The sequence below is a fragment of the Haliotis asinina genome, chromosome 6, assembly GCF_037392515.1.
Source record: "Haliotis asinina isolate JCU_RB_2024 chromosome 6, JCU_Hal_asi_v2, whole genome shotgun sequence".
NCBI classification, from domain to species: Eukaryota; Metazoa; Mollusca; class Gastropoda; order Lepetellida; family Haliotidae; genus Haliotis; species Haliotis asinina.
The window spans coordinates 48,043,982-48,062,405 of record NC_090285.1 but is presented as its reverse complement, the minus strand read 5'-3'; the positions used below and the strand labels follow the sequence as shown (position 1 = coordinate 48,062,405).

Genomic DNA, 18,424 nt, shown 5'->3' with positions numbered 1-18,424 from the left:
GCCGTATCAGGTGACAAACATGATCGGGTGGTCAGACTCACTGACTTGGTTGAAACATATCATCGGTTCCCAGTTACGCAGATTGATGTTCATATTGTTGATCACTGGATTGTCTGGTCCATACTCGATTATTTACAGACCGCCGCCACATAGTTGGAATATTGCTGAGTGCGGCGTAAAACTAAACTTACTCGCTCACGAACATACCTGGCAAGCAACAAGGTAGATGGGTATAATAATGGAGAGATTAAGAGGCTTCTGTGTTCCTGTGCCTCAAAATAGTTAAGTGAAATTATTAGAATGAGCACACTATGCGTGCATTTTTTGACAGTGTCTGGTGATAATTAATTTAGTGCACAAAGTCTCCATATTTAACTCTACATTCACGTATTTGCGTGTACCATCTCAGGATATGTAAGAGCCTATCGCAGCATGCTGCAATAATTTTTCTCGGTTTTGGCAGAAATAATAATGTTTATACGCGCATATTTTAAGTATTGCATACACAAGTTTCTAACTTTTTTTAAAAAGTTCTGAAGAGTTCATATATAACTCCCTGTCACCACTTTATATAGCCTGCCAGTATCAGAACTTTATATGCGCGTAATATTTGCAAGTCGACATTTGGATTTGGTCTTAGCTGATTGATTATCGTTTTTAATTATGGTGTTTTCAAAATTCATTTCTAATATTTTACCTTCCCCTGGAAATGTAAAATTACCTTTGGATTTCCGCCATGGAACCACAGACATTTGCAAGAATTCCTATCTTGTCACATTCCAATCAGCATCATCTTATTCCTGTACTGGACTGATCATCTACAGTGAATGAGTGAGTATAATACAATATTCCACACTTTTAAAACTTTTAGAGAATATCATGATAAAAAAGCATTTGTTATAGTAACAATTAAAGTCTTTCATGTTTGGCCATTAGGGGGAGGGTCATAAGATTGAGGGGTTTGGTTTGGATTGTTGTTTTATGCCGCACTGTGATCAACAGCTTGACAATGTATATGCGCAACTGGGATACAATGACTTGTCAACCAAGCCAGCGAACATGACTACTCGATCACATCATGTCAGTTGCCTCTTACGACAAGCAAGGGTTACTGACTTCTAAAATATGAAAAGCGCCAGTGAGTGGCTAATATTTTGAGTACTTGAGTGTATAACAAACTTCTAGGTTTGGCAATGGCTGTAATTATCCATAAGTAGCATAAATAATAATCATTTGCGTTTATTTGGCCTTTGTTGGCAATGTTTTATGTTTTATAAAATACCTCAAAATACATGTTTGCATATATAGTGTTATGAACATTACTTTGGTGCCATACCATCAAGCAGACGACATAATATTTTATTTACTCAAATAACAGTAACACAAACGTAATAGCCATTGTAACAGATACATGGTCCATGGGTTCTGTACAGTACGTTACGTAGGTTTTTACCGTCGTCAAAATATCCTAATCCATCTCAACTCACTGCAAAGATCATACCTACTACGACACTTTGACATTGTATCGCCAGTTCTGTAAATTTCGTTTGTTATAAAAACGTAAAAGCACACGCGTAAACGCAGCCAAGGGACGTAATCGTTATTGGAACTCTTCCTTACGTTAGGGTGAGAAAGTGTCTTTCGTAAATATATTCGCGTAGTCACGCTTTGAGATTGAACATTTTGGAATCACACTACAGGAAACATGGTAAGACATGATAATGTTGATACACCTAGACGTGTTGTCATGATTTATGTAATGTAGTCTTCTCAACGTGATTTTACTAGACATTAAATGCAGGAAATAAATTCAAGTGTTTTGCACCACCGGTATCAGCGTGCTTTTGATTCAATTTAGCTTTGTCATATTAAACACCGTTAAGTGTATTTTTCTATTGCATGTTCTTCTAAGGTTATATCCACTTTATTTTTGTAGTGATTCTTGTTCATATGCTTGTCGAATTGGCTAAAGAACATTTAATTACGTCCAGATATTTTTATTAGTCAGATACACTGTCCCCTTTCCTTCTTGTCCCGTTTTCGATCAGTCACGTAGACTGGAATGAAGTATCTTTTCTCGAAGGTTAAACAATGATCCGTTACCAATTTATTAATATTCATCGTAGAAATTAAGTGACAAACAGGAAAGTGATTGCGATGGTATACCAAATGGCTGACAATACCACATCATAATTGCTTCGTATAGCTGCTCGAACATGTGTACGTATTTGTTGAGGCAAATCTTAGTGACATCTAATAAATACCAAGTCTGATTTTGCAATAGTTTTCACGAAATTATTGAACGAGTAATTTACAGAATAACATGGAAAGTTGTATATACTGTTCTTATTGACTATTTACTGTGTTTAAAAATTGGTAAAAGGTTTCCCTTTCTTTCAAATTTCATATTTTATGACAGATATGAGTGCTGCATGTTAAAGGGCCTGAAGATGATATCCAAAAGTTACTATTTTTAAACACAGACATTGTCTGTTGATAAAGATAGCTTGCTTGACATGTTGCACTCATGTGCAAGAATCTGTATAGAGATTTCCTTAAAAATAATATAGTGGAAATCTGTCCCAACTAATATCTATTGAGATCGTTGCTGTTGTCAGTCTTGTCATGTTCATGATATGCACAGGAACCTGTCGTATTTAGCTGGTATATTGTTTATTATTGTGCTTGGCAAGAAACATGATGATCAAACAAAGTTTGGTATGTTCATTTTTATCCTGTGTAGGTTTTATGGAAAAATAATATGCAATTGATTCTTTTCTTTCCAGTTTCGAAATCAGTATGATAATGATGTCACAGTTTGGAGTCCACAGGTAAGTAAAATATTTATAAAACAACTGCTACAGGGAGCAGAATTGTGTGATAATAATTAAGCCCCTTTGTGGCCAACAAACCTAATAATGTTTATTCTACTGTTTCACAGCTCATTGTTCTTAAATATTTAACATTTAGAGGACATGCTTGATGTTACTTGTCTCTATTCTAGCATCATTGATTATTTGTACTATTTATGAGATGCTGCTTTAACTAAACATCTCATTTATTGTAATTCAGAAATTGTCTGTCCATAAAAAGTTATTCTTCATCATACCAGCTTCTAAGATGCACTAACTATCGTTCTTATGGAAAGAGGGTTTGACTTTGAGGAATCTTGCTATTTATTATTTTTGTAGAAAATAGTGATGATGTAATAGGGAAAGAATTAATCAATATAGCATTTGATGTTAATGTCTGGGGGACTGTTTATTGAGAAGTGATAAATAGCAAAGAAAGGTAATCTACTTTATATTCATTGTGAAATGAAATGAAATCCAAGTTTAACTGCAGTTTGAAATCATAAGCAGAAATTATCTAGTAGCCCATGGACAAGTAAGATACCAAATTTGATTGCCCAAAATGAAAACTGACAAGTCCAGCACGTCGGGCGATTGGGTTTTTGAACCCCTGCGTAAAATCCGACTGCCCCTTGTTCACTCAGTCATGATGAAATGTATTCACTGAAAAGTCACAAAAAATTTCCCATCAATATAATTTAGAAAGAGCTCCAGATAAGTTCTGCTTTGTTTTGTTTTTGTTTTTTTAAAAAATGAGAACCACATGGAGACTTAATCACTGTTAACCACTTATTTTCAGATTTCTGTTTTCAAATATGCATAAAGAAATTTGATAACCCAACATTATGTCAAGCCTCTGTGTATTGATCCATCATTGCATTTGCTGACAAGGTGTCTTTGCAGTTCTTTCCTTGCTGCCTCTAATGCAGGCAATACATATGCATGATATTGATTTCAGTATGTGATACACAGATGTGCAGCATCTTGTGTGTTGAATGTTATTTTATTGATAGTTGTAAATTGACATGTTTCTGAGGCTGAATATTCGTAATGATGATAATATTCCCAAAATGCTATAAGTATTGAATGTGAATGATTACATGAGAATTAGCATTTGAAACTCGAACGAGTTCATCCTAACATTTTAAGATTTAAAGACATGTTGACAACAACATGTACCTGCTATGATATATTATCATTAGTCAGTTACTTATCTCAGGTACTTTCTTAAGGAACAAAGCTTACTTACTTCAATTTAATATGTGTAGTTTGTCCAGGTGAAGTCCAGTGCATCACGAGATTGCCACCATCTTTTATGAACAAGGAGATTAGTATTTTTTTTTTGTACCATGGATATAGGACTTCTTTGTTGCAATGTATGCAAGTAAGTTGTCACTTGATAACAGTGTTTGGATGTACACTAAAACAGAACATATATTGTGATAAAGAAGTTGTATATGCATAGAACTATCACCTTTGATCATCACATGAACTTCTAAATGCCACTAAAAGACGTTAAACTTCTTTTATGCAGTTTCATATGCAGTTTTCATTTTAGAGTCAGTTATCATGATCTGTTGAAAAATTACAGTTATGATGGGTTTTGTAGATTTGCATGGTTCATTTAATCCTTTCAGTGAATCTCTGTGTGACTGATAAACTCTTTAATATGAATTTTGTGTGCAGTCATTCAATAATCAGTGGTGAGTTATAATTATGACATCTCAGTAAAATCTGCAGTCTAATCATGCTTATGATTTTTGTCCTCTTGTGACAGGGTCGTATTCACCAGATCGAGTATGCCATGGAGGCAGTGAAACAGGGGTCAGCCACAGTGGGACTCAAGTCTCGGACACATGCTGTCCTTGTTGCCCTTAAGGTAGAGTCCAGTCAAATGACCATTTGGTTATCCTTGCTTGCTCATTACAATCACTTTTTCATGTGGTTCCAACTCAAACTTACAGTCAGGTTAGAATTGATCTACAGTAACCTATGCTTTTTGTAATAGGTGACTAACAGGATCAGACGGTCAGACTCGCTGACTTGATTGACACATATTATGGTATCCCAGTTGTGTAGATCAATACTCAGTGGATTGTCTTGTCTAAACTTGATATTTACAGACCGCCACCAAATAGCTGGAAAATTACTGAGTGTGGCGTAAAATAACATACTCACTCACTCAAACTTACAGGCAACCAGTGCAGCACATGCTAATGCTAACCAATAAAATGCAAGCTGCTTTGTGTATGACAACCTGTTTATTATGTTACTGGTATTCCATGGTAAGTTATCATGCCCAAAATATGTTGCCTTTTCTTGTTACAAGTCTCTTGCCTCAGTCAAAAATGCCAGTGAAACAGATCATTGTCATTACTAGTTAGGAGTTTAAAGGAAGGTAACTCTGCAACATATTTCCATTTCTGTAAGTTCATTAACAGAGGTTTTTGTCTCATTCACATGCCTTGATAATCTGCTCTGTTTCAGCGGGCGCCTTCTGAGTTGTCTGCTCATCAGAAGAAAATAATTCCTGTTGATGACCATGTCGGTGTGTCTATAGCAGGTCTCACAGCCGATGCTCGACTCCTATGGTAATGTTACTTTTTAGTATCACCAAACTGTGTTTTCAATATCAACAAATTGTGTTTATTTGTTTAGAAATTTAAATTAAATGGTTTTCTCTCAAAATATTTATACTTCACATGTTTCACTGTCTTTAAAAAATTGTTTATTTGATTTCCATTATAAATTCAAACACTTGAACAGAAATGGATAAAAAATTACTCAAAGTTTCTCTAATTATTTGATCTTGTTTTGCTTTGGAAGTCAGATATGTAATTTGTTAGAGTGTACCTTAGTAGCTTTGTCATGTCATGAGTTTTGTTTAACATGTTTTCTATATTTTTGTTAGCAACTTCATGCGATCTGAGTGTTTGAATTCCCGGTATGCCTATGAAACTCCACTACCCGTGTCCAGGCTTGTCAGCATGATCGGAGACAGTATCCTTGAGTTATTTCACCGTGAGACAGAGGTCTAAGGGGGAAAATGGGTAGAGTTATCTCCCCTTAACTCCCCATGTCAGAGGTCTAAGTGAGAGGCGGGATCGGTAGAGTTATCTCCCCTTAAATCCCTGTCAGCGGTCTAAAGGGAAAAATGGGTAGTTATCTCCCCTTAATACCCCTTGTCAGAGGTCTAAGGGGGGAAAATGGGTAGAGTTATTTCCCCTTAACTCCCCTTATTGCTTCAAATATCTGGGATTTCATGATTGACTAGCACTATCTGTGTTCAAAATTTGTTTGATTGTCTGGAAATAATATCTGTGGCTACTTTCTTTAATTATTCAATGAAATAGTTCACACACAGGTTTGAGCAAGTACCATATTCTCTGTAATATATGTCATGGGCAAAAGGACATGTTATTAGGGCTCCTCAAGACTTGACAAATCTAGTTTAATTTGTTGTCAGAAGCGAATCTTTATTGAACAAACTTACCTTAATAAATTCTGGAACGAACACTTTTCTATATCTATTGTGATAAATATACCTTTACATATTGTAGGTCAATGCAAGTTTGTGTTTTGGGACCGGTAGATTTGACTGACTTTCAGCTTTCAGTTTAAATCTCAACACTGTATGCATATTAATGAGAAGCCTATTATCCTTGACTTTGCTGAGAATCACAGGTACCAACTCAGCGTTACGGGAGACGACCATTTGGAGTTGGACTCTTAGTTGCAGGATATGATGTAAGTTTGAGTGTAGCAGCTTAATGTGAAATAAACTTAATCTTGAACTATACATTTCTGGCATTTATTTTGCCTGTTTGTTTTCAATGTGTACATTAGTCATGTACGGTTATATATGTATACACTGTGATTCATCTGTATGATATTAACATTTGCTTCCAGGCACAAGGTCCTCACATTTACCAGACCTGCCCGTCAGCCAACTACTTCGACTGCAAAGCCATGGCCATCGGAGCCAGGTCACAGTCTGCCAGAACATACCTGGAGAGAAAACTAGACACCTTCTTAGACTGTAAGTGCTTTTGTATTCGATATCTGTTTTTTTAATTATATTACAGTATTTCAAGGTCACAGTCATGTGCTCATATGGTCTTATAATGTCATGAACTATAGTATATATCTCGCATGCCAGTGATTAAAGGACGATTGAAGAGGTAGAGGTTCTATTGCAGTGAAATTGCAATGCATGTTAAAAGACTGTTTTGACAGACATACAGATTTTCGAAAATGTCAGTTTTGAACAAAGTAACGAGGGCTGTGAGGTAGCCTAGTGGTTGTAGCATTTGCTTGTCATGCCAAAGATTTTTCCCAATTTAGACTCAAATTTTGATTCCTGGATAATTCTTTGCCATTAGGACAGAGGTTAAAGTGAATTTGAAAGTAACTTGTACAGAATTTCTGCCATATATTCAGGCATAAATAATGTAAATTGGAGACAGGTACAGTTTTCTACCTCTTCTCACACAGGTACCCTAGAGGAGCTGATATTGCATGGGATGAGATCACTGAGAGACACCCTGCCCCAGGACTTGGAGCTCACAACCAAGGTGAGTTCATCATATACACCTTCTTTTTCCGTTGAGGCAATGGAATAGCCTAGTGGTTAAAGCACTGGCTTGTCGTGCTGAAGATTCGGTTTTGATTCCCCACATCGGAACAATGTGTGAATCTTATTAAGTTTACATGTCCTTCGGTGAAATTGCTGGAATCTTGCTTAAAGCAGCGAAAAACCTTCTATCTCAATGCTGTTTCAATCATATTTTCATCACTGTTTGCTGTTAGGAGTTATCTCCCTTGCATTCCATTCCTTGCCTCAGTTATCAGTTGTTCTAAGTGCAAGTTCGCAGATTTCAGTATTATCTACATATTGTATGGAACTGTAATTCATTTATGTGATATTGTGGGTCAGTTAATTGTAGGGTAACAGATGCAGGAAGAATATATTGTTCTCTGCAGATTGGCACATTTTATATCCATCTGTATATTATAATTAATAGATATGTGAGAGGTAGAATCAATATGCAAACTATTGTTTGTAATGTTTAGGGATAAGCAAAAATACTGAGGGTGAAATGCTTTCCAGATTATAGATACATAATGTCATCACCATCTGTCCACAAAACAGTGTCAGCTGACAAATAAACAATGATGTCCAACGAAAAATGAAGATATGCAGATGAACCCATCCCATGTCTCTGTCTGTCAAGTTACCAGATGGAGATGTACGATTCCGATTAAATTCCTTTAGTAGGAGGATGATGGAAATAAAATATTGCTGAGTTCGGCATTGAACAACAAAAAAATAAGACAAATCTTTAATCTTTCTGATCTTTATTTCATCAGTGTCTGTTAGTGTTCTGTTTGATTGTCATATTTGGAATGTTTGTCCAGAATGTTTTCATGTCATTTTGATGACACAGTTAAAATGCAAGCTGACATTCTTCCCCACAGAATTGTTCCATCGGGATTGTTGGCAGAGACCAGGACTTCACAATCTACGATGACGACGATGTTGCTCCTTATGTATCCTTTAAGTCCAAGACTTCTGAGGGTTGAACCTGTGAAGGTCCCGGGGTAGAACAGGCCTTCAGCAACCCATGCTTGCCATAAAAAGCGACTGTGCTTGTTGTAAGAGGCGGCTAACAGGATCAGGTGGTAAGACTCGCTGACTTGGTTGACACAGGTCATCAGTTCCCAATTCCGCAGATTGATGCTCATGTTGTTGATCACTGGATTGTCTGGTCCAGACTCGATTATTTGCAGACCTCCGCCATATAGCTGAAATATTACTGAGTGCAGCGTAACACTGAACTCACTCACTCTGAAGATTGAAGGAGAGTCGAGCTCAGGGGAATAAGACTTTTGCAGAGGGCCGTTGGGCAGTATTTCTGTTAGAAGATCACTATCTTCTTATCACTGAGAAATACAAACACACATTTGTCGCTTATCGATCTCTGCGATCTATATTGATAGCCAACCCTATCCTTATGGGATGCTGTTCATACCTCATTGTCTGTTCTGTATTTGCTAGAAGTAGGAACATTGATAGTCATTTGCTGGTAGTGTCCCTTTGGCAAAAACATGAAAGGAAATTTCAAAATTTGAATCACTCTGATTTCCATGGAAACATAGGAGACCTCTGATTGAATGTTGAAGAACCTTTTCCACTGTTATGACCTTGACTGACCAGCTAACAAAGATTGAAGGCGAGGAGAGATCTGCACCTCCACCTGCAGAGGAAGGGGAGGTAAGTCTGTCAACACTCTCTGCAAAGTTTGAGAGAGACCAAAATAATGGAAACAAAAATGCTGTATGTCTTCTTATTAATTTAAAAACTTAAGTAATTTTTACTAAAAACATGATGGTAGTAGAATCTTCATTGTTAATAGATTATGGTGTAATACTAGTTATGTCAATGTATGATTTGTGAAAAAGGTAATGAGGTAAAGGTAGATAAGCTTCTAAAATGCTTCTATACCTGATCAGGGTTAGAATTGATCTTCAGTAACCCATGCTTGACATAAAAGGTGATTTTAATGGGATCAAGTGATCAGACTCACTGACTTGGTTGACACATGTCATTGTATTGCGTAGATTGATGCTTATACTATTGTCACTGGATTGTCTGGTCCAGACTCAGTTAGTTACAGACCACCGCAATATAGCTTGAATATTGCTGAGTGCTGTGTAGTACCTCACACACTCTCACTCACTCACTCACTCACTCACTCACGTCTGAGATGTAAGCCCCCTTCTCTTTAGGCTGCCATGGAAGCCCAGGATGACGCTGCAGCACCATCAGAACCAAGTGTAGCTCCCCCAGACACTGAGGGCATGGACCACTAGACAGACAGTCATCATCATCTCTGAGTTGACAGGATGCTCTCATTGTCACTACAAGTCATACATCATCAACACTACTAAACTCTGGAGTCCACATGTCATTACTGACAATAATACTGTTTGATGTATATCATGACTGGGTCAGAGTATAAATCCTTGATTTTGAACATTGTCATCATTTGTTGATGTTACGGACAAATTGTTATTTTTTCAAAAGATGCATAAATACTGATGTACAAAGACGGTGAAGTTCATATTCTAGGTTTGGACTTCAAATGTTCATGGGCATTTTGAATATTGAACCTATTTGTGAGCTATAGTGCTGGTGACTTGAAGAGCATTGAACATTTAAACATATTTATGTCATCAACTGTACATTTCCTTTCTGTTACCGAACATGTGTAATACAATAAATATCAATTAGAAATGGTAGTTCAGTGTTTGTAGTTTGTTGAAACATCTGTTTTGGAGACACACTGTCCAAAATAGTCTTCAACCCTTCAAGATCTGGGTTAGAAATGATCTTCAGTAACCCACACTTGTTGTAAGAGGTGATTAACTATCATGTGGTTAGGTTCCCGTACTTGACATTTACTTGGATCCCAATTGCGATGCTCATGGATGGTAATCACTGGGTCATCAGGTCTGGACTCAATTATTTACTATGGTTGTATAGGTGGAACAGTGCTGTTAAACAGTCAGCTAACCGACCATCAAGCACTCCTCATCTCAAGTTGAGGCTGCAGTGCCAGTTAGCAGATCTAGAAACATTCCCACAGACCAGTAAACACACAAATCTTAATCAGTTGATGGTACATTAAAGCAGTTTAAACAATGAACGAATGTTTTGGCTACCAAACTGTTTCCCAAACTGTTTTTTTTTAAGTGTATCCCTCCATGAAGGACCTTTATTGGGGTGGTCTGACACATGCAAAGTCCCTGTTCCAGATATGCACCCAAGCGCTACCCTGTGAAAGTCATCGTTCAAAGTTAACATTGTGTGTCCAGGACTGCATCAGGACTGTGATCCAAGATGACCAGGTTCTTCATCTGTTCAACAGAAATTACGTATGAAGAAGAGTAACCTTGCACCAATCTTATTAATCCTAGGACCAGTTTCACAAAGCTATCATAGCACTACGACTGTCTTTAGTCTAATTACGGGAGTTAAGATCACCTTCGCGATCGCTTTGTGAAATGGCCCCCAGGACCTCCTTTCACAAAGCACTTAGGTGATTGTAAGTCACTGACGTAACCCTCTTTAACACTGTTAAAGAAGGGAATAAGGATAACTTTAGTAAAGGGTGGTTCGTGAAAGGAACAAGGTGGTCTTTAGTGCAGGATACATGTGTGCTTTAGAAAGGTTTCGGTCAGGCCGAACGTACACCGCAGGCAGACAACACGTGATCTATCTACTTGTGCCCACTTGCACAAACCGATCTTAGTACTGCGACTATCTTAAGCCTATGTTGGAAAATGGGAGTTACAACAATCATTGTAGCGCTAAGGTCGCTTCGTGCAAGTGAGCCCAGGAGTTCCTTTCACGAAACAACCTTAACTCAGGTTATCCTTAACTTCCAATCTTTAACCTTGCGCTAAGACTACCTTAGTGACTTACGATCGCCTTAATGCTTTGTTAAAGGAGGCCCTGGTCGTTCATTTCCAACAGCAGCGTTTCTACAAATTAACTCAGTATATATACTAAATACGGTAATGGTCGGCAAACGGCGAACCATTCCGAGTCATCAGCATTGTTGACTGTTGTGAACCACCTTAACACGTAAGCTTCTTTGAGCGGCGTTTTCAACACGTACACCCTCTAACGCACTACGTTGTATTTGTGATCTGTTTGAGCTCATCCCATTCTTCAAACGAGAGGTGTCCAGGTTCGTTCTATGTGTTTCATTCTACGGTATGCAGCCATTGTAGCTTGATTCCAGGATTCACAATGTTAGAACGTAGATTCAAAACCAATTATTCAGAAACAAGACTACGAAATCGAACCCAGTTAAATCACTATTCACTAACGCCAGTCTCGTCGGAGTTCTAATTACTGACCAGAAGATTACTATTCGTCAACATGCATCTAATCTGTAGTATCGGCTTCGGTCGTGCCACTGTAAACAGATGGACACAACCCAGTTGCCCACTGGTGATGTTCATCACGTTGTACCAAGGCAATCACTGATGGTATCGTACTTGTTTCACACGAGGCCTGATTCTCTCTTGACCTTCTGGAAAGACGTCGACGTTCCTGTAGAGGACTCCAAACGAACGTCGACTTTCCTGTAGAGGACTCCAAACGAACGTCGACGTTCCTGTAGAGGACTCCAAATGAACGTCGCGTGGACCTCAACGTAAGAAACCATGACAAATTTATCGTTTGGTCTGTAATGACCGTTGGCCGTTAAGAATGGAAGTGCATACAATATCCACGGACAGTATTGCTGACAGAACATACTGGCATTCATTGTCTTCCCACAGGGGTTCCTAGGAAGATATGACAAGTAACTTCTATGGGAAGAGAATGACTGGCACTTGTAGTGATGCCGTTCGCCCGCCATACCGGTCCAAGTCTTGACGTACATGACGATGACGCCTGTGTCACCGACAATGTGTTGTAGCTGGTCAGGCTTGCAATGCTGTTAATCACTGGATTATCTGGTCCATACTCGATTATTTACAGACCGCCGCCACATAGATGGAATATTGCGGAGTGTGACATTAAACAAATACTCGAATAATACTCGACTGCTCAGCATTCACCTGAAAAAGAATAAGAAATAGTTTCTGAATGTCGTGACAAATAGTAACATAAACAATGTATTCATTTCTTCCGACTTCTTATTCCTATCTATCTCAGCTGTTCGCATCTTCAAAATACATCGCCAACATTGTAATGTTTTACCGATACAGACCTTCCATTTACACATCTCATTATACCTTTGTGTTTCATAAGTCTTATGTCTTGAATGGGAGTTGCATGCAGTAAGCTGGTTTTGATACGGAGACAGATGTTGGGGTAGAATTCAATTATACCCAGTCGCAGCTGCTACAACATTGTTATCCCTTCAGATCAACATACCAATCGAAATTGTGTATTCACCTTTAAGATGTGAAAAGTCTCACAAACCAACATGCACATGCATGACCCAGCAAAGACCGTGCCACAATACCTGAACCTCTTTAGTTTCCCTTGACCTGTGAAGGTCCCGGGTAGAATAGGCCTTCAGCAACCCATGCTTGCCATAAAAGGCGACTGTGCTTGTCGTAAGAGGCGACTAACGGGATCGGGTGGTTCGGAGCGCTGACTTGGTTGACACATGTCATCGGTTCCCAAATGCGCAGATCGATGCTCACGATTATTTACAGACCTTCGCCATATAGCTGCAATATTGCTGAGTGTGGAGTAAAACTAAATTCGCTCACAAACCAACCAACCATGCACATGCATGCCCCAGCAAAGACCGTGCCACAATACCTGAATCGCGCGATTTTCCCTTCAGCATTACCCTATCTCAATGCTAAAGTCTGACTTAAACATGTCTGCAAGCTAGGTCTGACTCTCCCTTCTCACTGGGGCTCCTTTCAGATTTAATAGACAATGTTTGTTCTATGAAACTTATACACTAGTATACTGAACAGGAAAAGAAACGCAATTTTCGATAAAATGAAATCTCATGTCTTCCATTTAAATACTTGACAAAAGACCAGATTTGCGTTTCTTTTGTTGTTCAGTATACATCCAGAGACTAAACGTTAGTCTAGACCCAGCACAACTGGTCTCCAACCTCGTCAAGCATGACGACATATTTATAATTAAGCCGTTTCCACATGGACGCCACAACGTGAATTACAACACTTAATCACAACGTAAAGAGGCCATAATCCGCGAAAATATTTGCCCCAGGTGTCGCGTGTTGTTTGCGTAACATACCATCATGTATGAACCCAAACATTTCAGGATACTCACTTATCTCACATTGCAAGGTCATATTGTATGTCATAGCCACGAATCTAGCTGTAATTCCATTAATGTTACAATGTTGCTTTGTGACATTGCGTAATTGTCTGGGTGTGTTTCATAACAACCATTATTACTGATCATAATTGTTGTGCTTTGTCCACAGATGGAACTGTGGAACCTACATGCCATACATAGGTGCGCAAGCACGCACGCACACAAGCATGCATGCACTCGCTTTTGAGATGTCACAGCTGATATCGACATGGATACAAACACCATTAATTGTGTCGAGGTTGATGGATTATCCAAGGTTGACTCACACTTGAAAATGAGGAATAATGAAAGCATTTAAACAAAGAGACCAAGCTTTTTACTTCGAAACAAGAGCACATTCAACACAACGGTATTTAACAGCGCCTGTCACCGGAAGGTCCATCCTCGAAAGACCAGGCCGCTGCCTTAATAAATGTTGGTTGCATCACGCTAGCTATGTGGTCAATCTCGCAGTCCCCGAATCGCAGTATTTTCCATTCCCCTAGGCTTCAACCTTTTCTTCAAAGCTAGTGAGTGAGTGAGTTTAGTTTTACGTCGTATTCAGCAATATTCCAGCTATATGGCGGAGGTCTGTAAGTAATGGAGTCTGGACCAGACTATCCAGTGACCATGCAACAACATGAGCATCGATCTGCGCAATTTGGAACCGATGACATGTGTCAACCAAGTCAGCGAGTCTGACCACCCGATCCCGTTAGTCGCCTCTTACGACAAGTATAGTCGCCTTTTACGGCAAGCATGGGTTGCTGAAGGCCTATTCTACCCCGCGACCTTCAAGGGTCTCTGCAAATCTAAAACCCTAAATGAAGAAAGTCTAGATTTTCTCAAGTTCTGAATATCCCATCGAATAGGGGCTGCTTTTAAACGGTATTGTTGTTTCTATAAATATTACATATGTTCAGGGGCTTAAACGTTAGCCTACACGCGATCCAAACCCCATTTACTCACAATCCATAATCTACATATCTGTTCAAACGAAAATTTTATGTCGATCGCCATATGTGAGGAACATATAAGTCTTTACTCGGTCGATATACAGGACTATGTAACAGATAAGGTTAACTATATGAAGGAAATCGTCAACAACCTCTTTAAAAATCAAGTAAGTCACTTTCTCGGTAGGTCGAGCCAGCTATCTGTCAAGATCTGACACACGTTTCAGTCGTTTGTTTACGCGACACCATTATCCAATGATAAATTGCAACCTCTTGGAGGTGTGCCTAAAACAACCAATCACAGCGCTTCTATTCGGGTCACGCGGTCTCAAGGAAAGGTCAGCTGTTACTAACATTGGCAAATGTGTTAATCGATAGACCGAATTCTGCAAGATGGATGCTGTCGTTGGAAAGAAACGATGCGTCGGAAACGGAGTGGTAAGTAAACAAAATGTTGATAATTCACAAAACAAGGACGTATCTGGATTCAAGTTAACTGCAAGATGTCAACAACGTCTTACGTCTGGGTGACACTGAATCGTTGGAGAAGAACTGTGTTAGACTCGTCCAATTTCTGGTTCACGATAACGTTTTCAGTTAATGTTAACTTGTTATGCAACTGACAGCGGCAATGCGAAAACAATATGGTATAGATCTTGTTTTGAACGAAACTCGCCTGAGATGCTATGCTTCAGGATGTGGTTCTGGGACCATTCAGAGACATTCTCATAATCTCAAAACACAGATCGATAATATGGGGAAGAAAATCGATAATGGGGACCTATTTTTCTGTCCATTGATTTACAACTAGGATGTGAAGCTCTCCTGCTCAACTGGGTCGCGTTTGTTGTGGATATTCTTTACGATGTACCTTAATTATGTCACCGTGAAAGCAAAGATTGCAGTCTGAAGTTGTGAAGAATATTTTCAGCTCTCATATATACTCACGGAAACAACAACGGAACACATGAACGTACATGTGTTTATTTGCTTATTTCCAGAATTTTACCTACAGCGAAATACATACATTGTAAAGAAACCTGGAAAAATAATAAAGGAATGCTTGTTCTTCCGTGTGTTCCCTAGTATTCATTTCCATGAGAATATATTATCAAAGGATTAAGAACTGACTGTATATGCTGGTGACTGATTCATCTTAATGATCGTAGTTATTTGGCATTGAACATGAAAAAGAAATTGACTTTATTAAAATGACAACTTAAATCAGAGAATATTGTGTTTTGGGGTTTGGTTTGGTTTTTTTGTTATTTTTTTTGTGTTTAAAGATTGTATTAGACTACCATTTAGATATATGTGTCAGACAACTAGTTGCATAAAATAATTCCATCTGGTCTCCTGTTACTTTTATTATTGTATTCAACCACCAAATTCCAATAAATATTTTTTATCAGGTTTCCAGTTTTTGTTGTTTTTGTTCCACTATTTTTATTCACTTTATCAGGGTTCCAGTTTTTATTGTTTTTTCCACTATTTTTATTCACATGAGTAGGTACATTTATGCTACAAAAAGAACATAGAAGATTGTTCAAGTTCTTGGCGCATCAGCAGGTGTTGGGAGTAATTTATTGTAATTAATTATTACCACCAATCAGATCAAAATGAGTAACAGACAAATTACCATTAATTATTTTATTAGACTGCCATTTACAATCAGTGATTGATCAGATCACCAGTTAAAAAACATGCTTTTCAGACTGCTTATTGCAATAAACATTTTGATAAGAAAACCAATCGCAATGGCTATCTGCATCAGTTTTTTAATTGCAATGAATTATTCTATTGGACAACAATAACAATATATATTCCTATTATACTATTAATAACAATGTATAATTCTATTTCTTGTAGACCACCAAAACAATAATCAGTTTCATCAGACTACTAATTACACAAAAAAATAATTCTATGAGATCACCAATTAAAAGAATATGTATATCAGTCAACAAATAGTAATAGATATTATTATAAGATGACCTATTACAATTAATATTTATATCAGACCACCAAACAAGCAAACAAATAAATGTGAGAAAAAAATTTAAATGTCATTTCCATAATCACTATCCAGCAATAAGATTAAATATGTAGATATTTAAATAAGTAAAGCACGATACTTCTGTGGAAATAGACACAAGATTACATATACTGTTGTTATGAATACTGTATGCTGTCATTGAGTCATGTTGTGAATTTTCATATAAAGTGGTAGAACATTTATCTATGAAACATCAAGGCCTATAAATTATAGTAATTAAGTATATAAATCAAATTGTTTTATTTGTTTAATATAATTTTGCATGCTTCCAAAGAAATATATCATTGTGAAACATCACAATGAAGAATGATTTAGATAAAAACATGACCTCCAACTCGTAACAGATGGCTTTACAATGAAGTTCTGCTAACATTACAATTACATTTGAGAAAAAAATGATGCAAGTAGTTACAGCTTTTTTAAAAATATTGCGTCAGGCAAAGGTTTGCTACCAGTAATGTTATAGTTGTTATGGATTGTTGTCATGCCACATGGCCATAAACGTCAGTCGCGTTTATTGATTATGCATTGTGATCTATATGCCTTGGGTGTCCATCACCTGGGTCAGTTTGACCAGCTGTCACATGCTAAGACTGGTTACCACCACTGAATGTGGGCGAGTGAATGTACTGGTCAAGGCTTAAGTATAACCAACACTTGTATCCTTATCATATTTTATAGGCTGGACAAGTAAGTTAATCTGTGCGGTTGACCATGGTCCAGTTGCAGGTGTATGTAATACACATGAAAATAATACAATTATGCAGCGTTAAATAATACTTTTTTAAAAAAAAATGCAAGATTCAAAACATCTGCTTTTAAGTATTTTTTGTATTGGTACAGTTTCGGTGATTTTGTCCTTAAAGCAGATATTTTCATTCCTGAGCCACTGTTTCGGGGTACAGTGGAAGCTGTCAAAACCAGCATCTGCCCAATCCGGCAAGTTGTCACCATCACATAATATCTCAGCCCCATTCATGGTGTGTACATTTACCATCAGCTCTACAATCCAGCACTTTGTCCAAACGGTATTATTTCTTCAGTCCCAGTGTGTGTCAGTTGAGACAGCTTCCACTGTAATAGCCATGTATATATGCAGCGTTTTACAGAACCAAGCACTTAGGAGTGGCCAACCAGTTAAAGTGTGTGCTCATGACTCCCAATGCTCAGGTTTCATTCCCTTCATGGATACAAAATGTGAACTTCATTTCGGGTGCTGTTTGTTGATATTGCTAGAATATTGTTAAAAATAACAAGTAAAAAATTAGTCATGTCTAACAGATTTGTTTGGAAACCATGTCCCCTCTCTACAGTGTACAGGCAAACTTTCTTGTGGATGGGAGGAATATTGTATAGTATCGTGGAATGATCAGGATATTTTCAATTGCTATGGTGTAAGAGAGCACCCTGCAAAATGAATAACTCTTGTTCATGTTGTTCCATTGTTCTATAACTTTCCATTGACAAAAATATGCCAATTCATGTTGATAAGACTTGAATAATGTAGAACCTATGTAAAGTAACGTGTCATGAGAAATAACAGCGAGTGGAACATATTTGGCTATTTTATCTGATCTTAATGATTAAGGAGAGGTGTAACTCTACACCATTTATCCAGATTTATATACTGAAGAAAAAAATAAGGGATCACATGAAAACACAATTATTTTTATCAGGTTTCTTCACAGGC

At 37.8% G+C, this 18,424-nt stretch overlaps 2 protein-coding genes across 3 annotated transcripts in view; both read left to right on the top strand.

The window, feature by feature from the left end:
- Nucleotides 1-1,568: 1,568 nt before the first annotated feature.
- Nucleotides 1,569-10,151, top strand: LOC137286357 (proteasome subunit alpha type-1-like). The gene is made up of 11 exons (XM_067818167.1): nucleotides 1,569-1,708; nucleotides 2,787-2,831; nucleotides 4,630-4,731; nucleotides 5,340-5,443; nucleotides 5,764-5,852; nucleotides 6,529-6,599; nucleotides 6,762-6,891; nucleotides 7,347-7,426; nucleotides 8,331-8,402; nucleotides 9,070-9,126; nucleotides 9,642-10,151. Exons 1-11 carry the CDS (start codon nucleotides 1,706-1,708, stop codon nucleotides 9,723-9,725), a joined length of 837 nt encoding a protein of 278 aa, XP_067674268.1. The 5' UTR covers nucleotides 1,569-1,705; the 3' UTR covers nucleotides 9,726-10,151.
- A 4,865-nt stretch (nucleotides 10,152-15,016) lies between these two features.
- The window catches only part of LOC137286678 (phenylalanine-4-hydroxylase-like), a 37,509-nt gene continuing 34,101 nt past the window's right edge, over nucleotides 15,017-18,424 (top strand). For both annotated transcript variants that reach the window (XM_067818656.1, XM_067818654.1), the window contains exon 1: nucleotides 15,017-15,116. In XM_067818656.1, the coding sequence (XP_067674757.1) occupies nucleotides 15,072-15,116 (45 nt within the window). In that variant the 5' untranslated portion in view covers nucleotides 15,017-15,071. The remainder of the gene's footprint in view (nucleotides 15,117-18,424) is intronic.

Bases quoted from the DNA above. Each gene is read 5' to 3' on its own strand.
- LOC137286357 (XM_067818167.1), top strand. The intron at 4,732-5,339 runs GTAGAGTCCAGT...GCTCTGTTTCAG, and splicing joins CTGTCCTTGTTGCCCTTAAG to CGGGCGCCTTCTGAGTTGTC. The intron at 6,600-6,761 runs GTAAGTTTGAGT...ATTTGCTTCCAG, and splicing joins TCTTAGTTGCAGGATATGAT to GCACAAGGTCCTCACATTTA.